This window comes from Ovis canadensis, chromosome 3, assembly GCF_042477335.2.
Source record: "Ovis canadensis isolate MfBH-ARS-UI-01 breed Bighorn chromosome 3, ARS-UI_OviCan_v2, whole genome shotgun sequence".
NCBI classification, from domain to species: domain Eukaryota; kingdom Metazoa; phylum Chordata; class Mammalia; order Artiodactyla; family Bovidae; genus Ovis; species Ovis canadensis.
The window spans coordinates 38,200,089-38,213,040 of NC_091247.1; the positions used below are offsets into that span (position 1 = coordinate 38,200,089).

General features: G+C 42.7%; 1 protein-coding gene across 1 annotated transcript; it reads left to right on the plus strand.

The window, feature by feature from the left end:
• Positions 1 to 1,012: 1,012 nt before the first annotated feature.
• On the plus strand, positions 1,013 to 4,624 carry LOC138436779 (glutaredoxin-related protein 5, mitochondrial-like). Its single transcript, XM_069582937.1, has one exon. The coding sequence runs from the start codon at positions 1,656 to 1,658 to the stop codon at positions 1,986 to 1,988; it is 333 nt and encodes a 110-aa protein (XP_069439038.1). The 5' UTR covers positions 1,013 to 1,655; the 3' UTR covers positions 1,989 to 4,624.
• Positions 4,625 to 12,952: the final 8,328 nt, after the last annotated feature.

A 12,952-nucleotide genomic window follows, 5' to 3' on the forward strand; every position in this document is an offset into this window, starting at 1 on the left:
TTGATTTCAATTCACATTGGAATTTCTGTATTGCAATAGTATATTACTGATATAAATTTAAACTTAGTGTCCACATTGTATTCAAACTGAACCTTCCCCTATTGTGATAGTATATTATTGACTACAATTTAAATAATATTGTCCAACTTTTTTTCATCTTTGACAACACTGATACTTATAACTCTGCCAAAGCTCCACGTTTCTTTCTTTCAAACCATCTTGAAGAAATTCATTTTCTACCTTCTCATTTCCCCATAGCTCATTTCTTTCTTATTCTAAGTAGTCTAAATGATTACTTACTCTGTCTTAGACAACGTGTTGCAGCCTGGCGGGGCATAGACCAGGACCTGCCCCATGACTGGAGGGTGCGGCAAACTGTGCCCTCCTGATTGTCCTAGCAAGCATGCTGAAGGGACATTTTTGGGGCGGGACATGCTCTCTGCTCCACTTCACTGCCTACCCCTGTATCCGTCCTCAGGGAAACAAAACAAGATATTCCTGATCAACAGCAGAGCCTTCGCTAATCAAACTCCCCAGTATAGCCATTCCCTAATGATCTCACGTGACTTCTGTTAATAAAAGAGTGGGCTGAAAGGAGCCATTCTGTCTTCCTGCCATGGAGAGCAGGAAGGCTCTGACGCCCCGATCGCCAGATTATATGTGTCTGTCCTTTCCGTGCGCTTGCCCCTGTTTCAGGTCTTTCTCACCCGCTGTGCTGGATGCAGCAACAAAACAGAAAATTCAGAAGCAATATGAAAAGATAAACACATTTGATTGCATAAAACTGAAACATTCTCAGATAGCTAGAGATAGAATTTTTAAAGTTTTTAAAAAGATATGAGAAAAAAATCTGTCACTAATGTGACAGGCAAGATTGTAGTTTATATCAGAAATATACACAGAGCTCTACATATGGATAGAAAGAGGTAAACAACTCAATGTAAATACACTAGGTATATAAAAGGCAAATCAAAAAAGAGAAAGCAAGTACCATTGGTCAAAAAAACACACATGAAGAGATGCTAAACTGCAGCAGCAGTTTGAAAGTGAAAGTCACTCATTCACGACCGACTCTTTGTGACCCCATGGACTATATAGTCCATGGCATTCTCCAGGCCAGAATACTGGAGAAGGTAGCCTTTCCCTTCTCCAGGGGGATCTTCCCAAGCCAGGAATCGAAGCCAGGTCTCCCACATTGCAGGCAGATTCTTTACCAGCTGAGCCACAAGGGAAGCCCAAGGGAAGTAGTACTTTAGATGAATGCAAATTCAAACAGGGAGATACAAGTTTTAATTGATCATATTAGCAAAAATTAAGACTAAAAACAATTTAATGCAGAAGAAAGTGAGATGAAGTAGTTGATGATCTCAGGAACTTTGTTCATGTGGATGTGAATGAATAAAACCTTTTAAAAACATTAGTTATTAAGATATGTAGAGAGAGATACCACATATTTCAAAAATCCCAAATTTTTGAAAAATTTCCAAATAGGAAATCTATTCTATAGAAATAAAAGGAATGAGGGAGAGCTATTCGGAGCCGGTCCAATGAGGGCCTCCGGGGGGCGGGCCGAGTCGCCGCGGGCCGGGCCCGGGAAGGCTCCGGCTGGCTAGCCCAGGTCGCCGGCGGTCAAGAGCTGCGGCCAACGTGCTGGGATGAGCGGCTCCCTGGGCCGGGCGGCGGCGGCGGCGGCGACGGCTCTGCTCCGCTGGGGGCGCGGCGTAGGCGGCGGCCTCCGGGGCCCGGGCGTGCGGGCGGCAGGCTTGGGCGGCAGCGGCTCGTCGGAGCACTTGGACGCGTTGATGAAGACGGACAAGGTGGTGGTCTTCCTCAAGGGGACGCCGGAGCAGCCCCAGTGCGGCTTCAGCAACGCCGTGGTGCAGATCCTGCGGCTGCACGGCGTCCGCGACTACGCGGCCTACAACGTGCTGGACGACCCCCAGCTCCGGCAAGAACTCTTGGTTTTGGCGGGTGGAAATGAGGAGTGAAGGCAGCTTAACATTACCAGAAGAGTTGAGATCACACATGTCTATATATAGCGTTCTGCCCTCCTGAGAGCGGGGAACATGTCTTTTGTGACTCCCGGAGCACTGTGTGTGTTGCTTATGCAAAGCGAACTTTCAGTGAGTGTCTCAATGAAAACTGCTTCTTTTCTTTATCATTTTATCATAAACTCGTAAAAACATTATGGACACTGGAATTTCTGCCTATTCAGATTACTCTTATATTCTTCATGTAAAGAGCAGTGTCTGTTGAATGAATAACCATCATCCTTTGTTGAATGGTTCTTAAGCATTTGAAAATACACTCAGCCTCGCCAGTGTCCAGGACTTTAAGGATAGTAAAGCTATGATGTTAGCAAGAAGTCAGATCAGGAGTGTGCGTACGTGTCTATGGAGGGCGGGTTGTATGCTGCAGACAGGGAGATAACGTGTGCCCACCCTCTGGAGGAGAAACTCTCAGTACCCGGGCAGGTTGAAGGTGAACCGACCTGAAGACCCATCTGTTTCATGCTCGAGTATTTAGTCTACAGCAGGGATCGACAAGCTTCCTTTGTGAAGAGCCAGAGTGTAAATACTTCAGGCTTTGGGCGCCCAGTGGTCTCTGTTGGCGCCTGTTCAGCTCTGCCGTTACAGTGTACTGCAGTCAGGGACGACGCCTAGATGAAGGGGAGCGGCGGAGTTCCAATAAAACTTTACTTATAAAAACAAGGAATTGGAGCGGACTTGGCCTGAAGGCTGTGGTTTGCCTCCCCTTGGGCTGGAGAGACCGTCCCCTGCCTGTGAACTCAGAGACTCCTGTAAGGATGTGCAACTTCTTTGTAGTAATGAAAAGTGGGCAAGAAAGGGTCTTGGTCTTTTAGCAGCAGAGTGAAGAAAGCAACTGTGTCATGTGATGGGAAACTAAGCTATGGTTAAAAAATTAATTAGATCTAGGTGTATTTAATCTGACTGAATCTCAGAAAAGACAATGTTTAGCCCAAAAGGTGGCTCAGTGGTAAAGAATCCACCTGCCAATGCAGGAGACTTGGGGTCAGTCCCTGGGTTGGGAAGATCCCCTGGAGAAGGAAATGGTAACCTGCACCAGTATTCTTGCCTGGGAAATCTCATGACAGAGGAGGCTGGCAGGCTACGGTCCATGGGGTCAAAAAAGAGTCAGACTTGACTTAGTGACTAAACAACAACCAGTTACAAAAAGGTAATTGTGACTTAATTGTGTGTATATAAATGTTCAAAATGTGAAGCAGTCCCATGGATTGCAGATCTGTGTGTCATGCAGGTGGGGCTCACAGGTAGACAGGAGTAACCGATGCCAGCCCCCGGCCAGAGGCCACCTCTGGTGGTCAAGAACCTGGCCTTTGGACTCCCAGGCACCGGGACGCAAATCTGGCTCCACCATATGCTAGCTCTGTGACATTGGTCAAGTTATTTAACCTCAGAGCCCTTATTTCTTCATCTGTAGAATAAGGACAGTTGTACATACCTCTGTGAAGGTGAAATGAGATTAGATGTGTGAACAATGTAAGAGTATGAAGCTCAGGAACCCGTAGCTCAGGAAATGGTGTTTTTATTGCTGCATGGCCTGCTTCATTGGTGTTTTCCCCGCATTCTTTCCCTCTGTTTTCCCCGCTGCATATACTGTCAGAAGAGCGTCACTGTGAGTGGGGTAGATGAAACTGACGTGGAGAGAGTAGCCACCGTGCACCTGGCACAGTGGGAGCAAAATTTCTTTCACCAATTTTAACTTATTTAATCTTCATAATAAATCTGTGAGGCAGAGTTATTCCCATTTTACAGAAAAGGAAACGAAGGCTAAGAGATGCGATTTACCTGAGGCTATATTTACAAGCCAGCCAGCCAGGCTGACCCCTGAACCAAAGCCTTGTTACCTCTTGTGTGCCCGTTCAGTCGTGTCTGACTCTTTGTGACCCCGTGGACTATAGCCCACCAGACGCCTCTGTCCATGGAATCTCCCAGGCAAGAACGCTGGAGCGGGTCGCCAGTCCCTCCCCCAGGTTCCTTCTTGGCCCTGTGGTTTACTTTTCTTCTCTTGAAGCTCTGCTATTTTTGATGCTTTGAGCTCACATTATCTCAAGCAGTCCTACCTGCTTAAGTCCTTAAGTACTCCCAAGTTGGGGGATATGGAGAACTACATGACTCCAGAGGAGGTGACGTAACCTCTCCAAGGAGTAGAGTCCCCTAATTGGCAGAGTTGGAATTAACCTGCGTCAGACTCTGAAGCTCGTGTCCTGAAAATCTGCCGAGAAAAAGGAAAACTGTGATCACGGTGCTCTTATGGTTGATTGTCCAAAGCAGGAATGACATCCAGTGTTCTGAAATGTCAAGAATTTTAGAAGCACCTTTTGAAAGTTCTGGAAGGGAATTTTCTAGAACATTTCCTCCCCTCTGACTTGATACTTTGGAATATTAAAATTTTTGGTGGAGCAGTGGGTGTATGTAGAACTGATTTTGTAAGAGACTCCCAAGTCCCAGTCCTGGTTTTACCTGTTATGTATCTTTGCATTCAGCATTTTCTGTCACAAACAGAATCACATTTTATCATCTATAAAGTATGGTTATCATTAATATCCAAAAAAAAGAAATAAAAGAGCTAGTTACAAGGATATATATACTAGGATGCTTATTGCAACATTATTTGTAGTATGGGGGGGGGAAACAGGTGTAAAATAATAACAGACCTAAGGAAGAAATTGACTGAAATGCAATAATAGTAGTGATGTTAACATCCCACTCACCAGGACTTCCCTCATGGTCCAGTGGTTAAGACTCCCACTGCTGAGGGCCCAGGTTTAATACCTGGCTGGGGAACTAAGATCCCGTAAGTCAAGCAGCACAGCCAAAAAACTAAATAAATAAAATGACAAGAAATAATAACTGTTTGTGAGGATGCAGAAGAAAGGAAACCCTTGTACACTGTAGGTGGGTATGTAACCTGGTGTAGCCCCTGTGGTAAACCGTTTGAATAGTAAAAAAAAAAAACCCACCAGCTGTGCAACACGGCCCAAAACAACAAAAAAAAATTACAACAGAACTACTATACAATTCAACTGCTTCACTTCTGAGTATTTACCAGAAAAAAAAAATCCAAAAAGATATGTACACCTTCATGCTCACTGCAGGATTATTTACAAATAGCCACGGTATGGACCCATCTTAAGTGCCCATCAATAGATGAATGGATTTAGAAGAAATACTGTATGATTACACATATGTGTGGAATCTAAAAAACAAAACCAATGAATAAACATAACAAAACAGAAACAGAGTTGTAGATACAGAGAATGACCAGGTAGTTAGTTGTCAGAAGTGGAGTTCATGGGCAGGAGTGAAATAGATGAGTGAGATTAAGAGGTACAAAAACAATAATAATAATAATAACAGTGGACCTTGAATGTATGTCAATGAATGCTATTTATGGTCATTTATTCAATTTGCCATTGAATAAATTGTGGCATATTCTATGAACTCTTTGCAGCTGCCTCTCAGTACTCTGCAGGTATCCCAATGAGTTCTCATACTGAGATCTTACTGTTTGTTTGTTTTTAAATATTTACTTATTTGGCTGTACCGGGTCTTCATTGCTGCATGCAGGAACTTTTAGCTGCAGCCTGTGAACTCAGTTGCAGCATGTAGCATCTAGTTCCCTGACCAGGCATCGAGCCCAGGACCACTGCATTGGGAGCACAAAGTCTTAGCCACTGACCCACCAGGGAAGCCCCAAATCATATCAAATGATGACCTGAAAATTTTATTCTTGGAGACTTAAGGGGCACTGGTACGTTTCTTAGGCAGGGACATAGTGGGATCTGAGTGGGGTGCTCAGGGAAACATAGTTGGCCATGTTTTTGTTTAATCTGGCTTAATTGAAAAACAAGTAGATACATGGTCTGAACAAACAGCTAGTGAAATGAAAGGTTGAATTATTCTGCTCTGAAGAAAAGGGACATTTGCTCCTTCTGGCCACAAGGTGTCCTCAGGCAACTGAGAACCTAGTGGAAGCGTCTGAAGATCAATCCTTCCAACGTGGACCAGTCTCACAGGGAATCCCAGCACAACCATTAAGGAAATGCTGCTCATCCTGAGACGCACGATGTAAAGATTGATCATCTAGTGCCCTGAGCACCCAAAGCAGTTTTAAACTACCAGAGGGAAAAACAGAGACATGTCAAAAAGTCAAAAATCCAAGGCTAACTCTTTGGGGAGCTTAAACTCAGAAACAGTACACATCTGATCCACCACACTCTTCTCAGAAAATTGTTCAAATCGTATCTGAGTTAGGGTACCAAATTAATAATAGGAAATTGTCCCTCGAAAGCCTAACAGCTCGCTGACAGGCACCTATGGGAACCCCAGTAGGGCGTATGCACAACACTTATGGATAGGGAAGTCTGGTGTACCACAGTCCATGGGGTCGTAGAGTCAGACACGACTGAGCAACTGAACTGAACTATGGATAAAATACTTGCAAATGCTTATTTATTTGGGAACTGAAGGATGTTGTGCCTCCAAAATGACTAAGATGGGGCTCTTCTCACCTTTCCAGGCTGGCTTTGCACATGCAGTTACATAATGCCCGCTTGATCAACATCTTTTCAGAATTCAGACCCTAAGGGAACAAGTTCTTCTGGAAGGAACTCGCTTTTCTCTCCCTAAGCCTTGTTTCTACCAGGGCTCTCAGGAAGGCTTACCTTACTCCTATCTAAACCATCTGCAATTCCTGAGACTAAGAAGAAAAAAATGGAAAAAAGATCTTTTAAAACTCACGCAAATAAAATTAACTACTCCAACTGTTGAGGCTTCCCAGATGGCACAGTGGTGAAGAACCTGCCTGCCAAGGCAGGAGACAAAAGAGATGTGGGTTTGATCCCTGGGTCAGAAAGATCTCCTGAAGGAGGGCATGGCAACCCAGTTCAGTATTCTTGCCTGGAGAATCCCATGGACAGAGGAGCCTGGCAGGGTTGCACAGAATCAGACACGATTAAAGCAATTTAGCATGCAAGCACTCCAATTGCTATTTACAAACTAGTGAGTTTATACTGTAAAACCTGATTCATGACTAGATTTGAAAATTAAGCCATGAAGTCTCTGGTTGTGTCTGTCTATATACGTGTGCGTGCTCAGTCACGTCTGACTCTGCGATACTGGAGTGGGTTGTCATTTCCTCCTCCAGGAAAGGATCAAATCCGTGTCTCCTGTGGCTCCTGCATTGGCAGGTGGATTTTTCCACCACTGAGCCACCTGGGAAGTCCTGTATGTGTGTAAGTTATAGATATGATATACCTTTACTGTGAATGACTTTACCAAAATTAACTTGTAAATTAACTGCATTTAATTGGCTTAAAGAAAATTAAACTCTTACGTAAATACTCAGAAACAGAAAAGAAATTAACTCAAATGAATTTTAGGTTCATATGATTTGAAAAATACTCAAAAACAGTTTTCAGTTCAGTTCAGCTCAGTTCAGTCGCTCAGTCGTGTCCAACTCTTTGCGACCCCATGAATTGCAGCACGCCAGGCCTCCCTGTCCATCACCAACTTCACTAACTCCCGGAGTTTACCCAGGCTCATGTCCATCGAGTCGGTGATGCTATCCAGCCATCTCATCCTCTATCATCCCCTTCTCCTGCTGCCCCCAATCCCTCCCAGCATCAGAGTCTTTTCCAATGAGTCAACTCTTTGCATGAGGTGGCCAAAGTATTGGAGTTTCAGCTTTAGCATCAATCCTTCCAATGAACACCTAGGACTGATCTTCTTTAGGATGGACTGGTTGGATCTCCTTGCAGTCCAAGGGACTCTCAAGAGTCTCCTCCAACACCACAGTTCAAAAGCATCAATTCTTCGGCACTCAGCTTTCTTCACAGTCCAACTCTCACATCCATACATGACCACCTTGACTAGACAGACCTTAGTCGGCAAAGTAATGTCTCTGCTTTTGAATATGCTATCTAGGTTGGTCATAATTTTCCTTCCAAGGAGTAAGCATCTTTTAATTTCACGGCTGCAATCACCATCTGCAGTGATTTTGGAGCCCAAAAAAATAACGTCTGACACTGTTTCCACTGTTTCCCTATCTATTTCCCACGAAGTGATGGGCATTACTAGAAGTCAAATAAGGTCTTATTATATGTTAAAAAAAAATTACCAAGAAAAATAACTTGACTTGATGAAACCAAGATTCTTTCATCAATTGTATTGTAATTAGATCTTTAACCACCCCTTTTAAAGTCTTTTGTCATTTAACAGACAGCTACTGTTGCTCTCTGATGCTTTGGAAAAAGATGCTTCATCTTCAAGAGTATTCATAGTAAGGACCTTTTGACAAGTACAGGTTTCTAATAACTTTCAAATCATACCACTAATCTGAACAAAAATTAAAGAATTCTAATGGAAAACTGATGATGGTTTCATAAACCCTTAACAGACAATCAAGATCACCAAGAATTAGCTACAACAGGACTGAATGAACTGATGAATATGGTTATAATTTTTATGACTTTTTGTCTGAAATATTATTGGCTTTCAATATTTCTTTTCCAGTTTGAAGGAAATCTTTCCCCTTAAGCTAATAACGACTTATAGCAACTTGGTGTTAGTCACTCAGTCATGTCCAACTCTTTGCAACCCTATGGACTGTCCATAGGCTCCTCTGTCCATGGAATTCTCCAGGCAAAAACAGTGGAGTGGGTAGCCATTCCCTTCTCCAGGGGAACTTCCTCACCCAGGGATCAAACCCAGTTCTTCTGCATTGCAGGCAGATTATGTCTGAGGCACCAGGTAATTCTGTCGGATTACCATCTGAGGCACCAGGGAAACTTGTACCTTTTTAAGCAGAATTTAAATATTTATCCTTTCTCCATAACTGCTCATTCCAGAATTTGGAAACTCTTGGTGAATATTCTTATTTTTAGGCAATATAGTTATTTGAGAAGTTTAATAAGAATTTGTCTTCCTTATAACAGTGCATAATTGGAAACACTGGTAATATTACTTTGGCTTTTATTTGAATGTCGTATTACAGGGTATTTATAGAATCAAATACGACCAAACAGCTTAGAAGAACTAACGTGAACTTTGAGAGATCTGTATGCAGGTCAGAAAGCAACAGTGAGAACTGGACATGGAACAACAGGCTGGTTCCAAATAGGAAAAGGAGTACGTCAAGGCTGTATATTGTCACCCTGCTTATTTAACTTCTATGCAGAGTACATCATGAGAAACGCTGGACTGGAAGAAACACAAGCTGGAATCAAGATTGACAGGAGAAATATCAATAACCTCAGATATGCAGATGACACCACCCTTATGGCAGAAAGTGAAGAGGAACTCAAAAGCCTCTTGATGAAAGTGAAAGAGGAGAGTGAAAAAGTTGGCTTCAAGCTCAACATTCAGAAAAGGAAGATCATGGCATCCGGTCCCATCACTCCATGGGAAATAGATGGGGAAACAGTGGAAACAGTGTCAGACTTTATTTTGGGGGGCTCCAAAATCACTGCAGATGGTAACTGCAGCCATGAAATTAAGACGCTTACTCCTTGGAAGGAAAGTTATGACTAGATGGCATATTAAAAAGCAGAGACATTACTTTGCGAACAAAGGTCTGTCTAGTCAAGGCTATGATTTTTCCAGTGGTCCTGTATGGATTTGAGAGTTGGACTGTGAAGAAAGCCGAGCGCCGAAGAATTGACGCTTTTGAACTGTGGTGTTGGAGAAGACTCCTGAGAGTTCCTTGGACTGCAAGGAGATCCAACCAGTCCATCCTAAAGGAGATCAGTCCTGGGTGTTCTTTGGAAGGAATGATGCTAAAGCTGAAACTCCAATACTTTGGCCACCTCATGCAAAGAGTTGACTCATTGGAAAAGACTCTGATGCTGGGAGGGATTAGGGGCAGGAAGAGAGGGGGACGACAGAGGATGAGATGGCTGGATGGCATCACTGACTTGGTGGACGAGAGTCTGAGTGAACTCCGGGAGTTGGTGATGGACAGGGAGGCCTGGCATACTGCGATTCATGGGGTCGCAAAGAGTCGGACACGACTGAGCAACTGAACTGAACTATGACACCATAAAGCCCCTTGGAAAACAACCTGGTACTCTGCTTGCAGGGTTCTCAGCAGCCTTACTAGGTAAATAAAGAAGTCCACCTCCTGGCTGGTAAAGGAATCTCCAGATATTCTGGAGACCTCTACAAGCAATCTATAGATACCTCACAGTCAGAATCTAATAGCAAGCCCTTGAGGTGGCTTTCCCACCCTTGAGAATCCTTTTAAATGTTCAGCTTGAGATTCTTTATGAAAACTTCCAGCAAAGCCAATTTAAAGAGCCTATAGAATCAACTGCTGCTGCTAAGTCGCTTCAGTCGTGTCTGACTCTGCAACACTATGGATTGTAGCTTGCCAGGCTCCTCTGTCCATGGGATTCTCCAAGCAAGAATACTGGAATGAACTGCCATGCCCTCCTCCAGGGGATCTTCCTGACCCAGGGATCGAAGCCACATCTCTTATGTCTCCTGCATTGGCAGGCAGTTTCTTTATCACTAGTGCCTTATGTAAATAATCAAGACAAATTTATTGAAACCAGGCTTATTTTGCAAACAAATTAGTCTTAATTTGGCTATATTTGGTGGAAATGAGGATAATTTTATTTTTCCAGATATCTATTTTTTAAATTATTTTAATTGGAGGCTAATTACTTTACAATATTGTAGTGGTTTTTGCCATACATTGACATGAATCAGCCATGGGTGTATATGTGTTCCCCATCCTGAAGCCCCCTCCCACCTTCCTCTCCATCTCATTCCTCAGGGTCATCCCAGTGCACCAGTCCCGAGCATCTGTCTCACGCATGGAACATGGGCTGGAGATCTGTTTCACATATACACGTTTCAATGCTATTCTCTCAAATCAGGAAATGAGGATAATTTTAGAGAGAAAAAAAATTATGTTTCAACAATATAACTTTGTGGATATTAAATTCTAGTGTTCAATTTTTTTTTTTAATTTACTGCCTAACATTCATTTCCTGAATGGCTTCTCATTACTATGCTATACTATTGTTAACTTTAAAATTTTCAAGGGCATTCTAAGTTTCTTTCTGAAGCTTATCACAGTAATCTATCTTTGGGTGAAGATCAAGTACCCCATGCATGACCTGCAGTCAGGCAGATTATGCATACTAGGAAAGGCATTATTTAAAGGATTATCTCCAACCTAGATGGAAGATCCTCACCAGGTATTCTTATCTAACTCATATACAGTAAAACTGAAGGAAATGGACTTTTGGATTCTTATTTCCCACTTCAAAAGGGTCCTGCACTGGGCTGGTATATAGAGAGACCTGCTGACTTCAACTCATTTTAATATACTGTTCACATAGAAGGGAAATGACACCCACATTAGGACAAGAAGACAATATCAGAGGTAGACAGCTATCCTAAGATGCTGGACCTGACTTGTATGATCATTTATAGTTTTTTACTGATTTCTTGGACTTTTGTATGAACCAACTTTTTTCTATCATGAACACAAATCCTATGTAGTTTTAAATTAATTCAATTGTTTTACAATCAATAGCCTATGTCCAACTTTTCCAAGTGTACCGTGGTGGACTTCTCTCCAAGGCTCTAATTGGATGACGCTTAGAAATTTTATTTTAGAAGAAAGATACTCTAGGACTGTATAAGCTACTGCTGATATCACTAAGTGGGACTCTCTTACCCAGCCAGTTAATGACATTTGTCTGGAGTATGGCCATAATACTCTTTTTCACTAGATGCTAAGTATATTAGTTAGCTCCTACTAAGATCCAGTGAACTCATGGAACAAATTTATGGCCTTGGCTCTCCCCAGGCTGGTTAGAAAGATGCCCTGTTAGTTTTACTCATGCTCAACATCACATAGAGGTAGCCTTTGAAACTGCCCGTCAATCTGCCTTTAAAGTGAACACACAGGCATCAGTCTTCCAAGGGTATGATCACTTAGTCAACAATATTTATTCCTTCATTTGAAACAGATGTCATTATTCACAGAGACGTTAACAAAACTCACCCAGAAGCCTTAAATGATAGTAACCAAGCCATTAGCTTGCTTAATTCAGAAGTTTCCATGAGAAAATCCCACGGCCCTTGATATTTTAACTGCTTCCCAAGAGGCTTCTAATATAACCCATATTGTGACACAAATGAAGACTCCAATTTCCATTCTGAATGACCTTCTTTCGAGTTTAGGGGAGATGTGAGGAAAATGGTTTGGTTTAGGAAGGAAGAGGTCATATCTTTACTAACAGTATTGTTACTCTTTTTAACATATTTATTTATTTGGCTGCACCAGGTCTTAGTTGCAGCACAGGGCATTTTCAATTTTCATGTCTTAGTTGCAACATGAAGGATGTAATTCCCTGACTAGGGATCGAACCCAGGCCCCCTGCATAGGGAGCACAGAGGTTTAGCCACTGGACCACAGAGAAGTCCCTGGCATTGTTATTCTTGATGGTAATTTTGATTACAGTTTGTGTGACTTATAAAGTGATGGCTTCCTGCATTTCATGCTGTGTATCACCAACTTCTACTAAGACAGTAACATCTAAACTGCTTGAAATTATTGATCACATCTACAGTTCCTTATAAAATAATGAACATTCACAATGTATATACAATGTAAAATTGGCTTAAGTTCTATTGGACAATTTGGATTGACTGTCAGTCCTTGCCAGACATTCTACCAATATGTACATGCATATGTGCTAATTCACTTCAGTCCTGTCCAACTCTTCTTAGACACTATGGACTATACCCCACCAGGCTTCTGTGTCCATGGGATTCTCCAGGCAATAATACTGGAGTGGGTTGCCATGTCCTCCTCCAGGGGCTCTTCCCAACCCAGGGGATGAACCCAAGTCTCCTGTGGCTCCTGCACTGCAGGCAGATTCTTTACCACT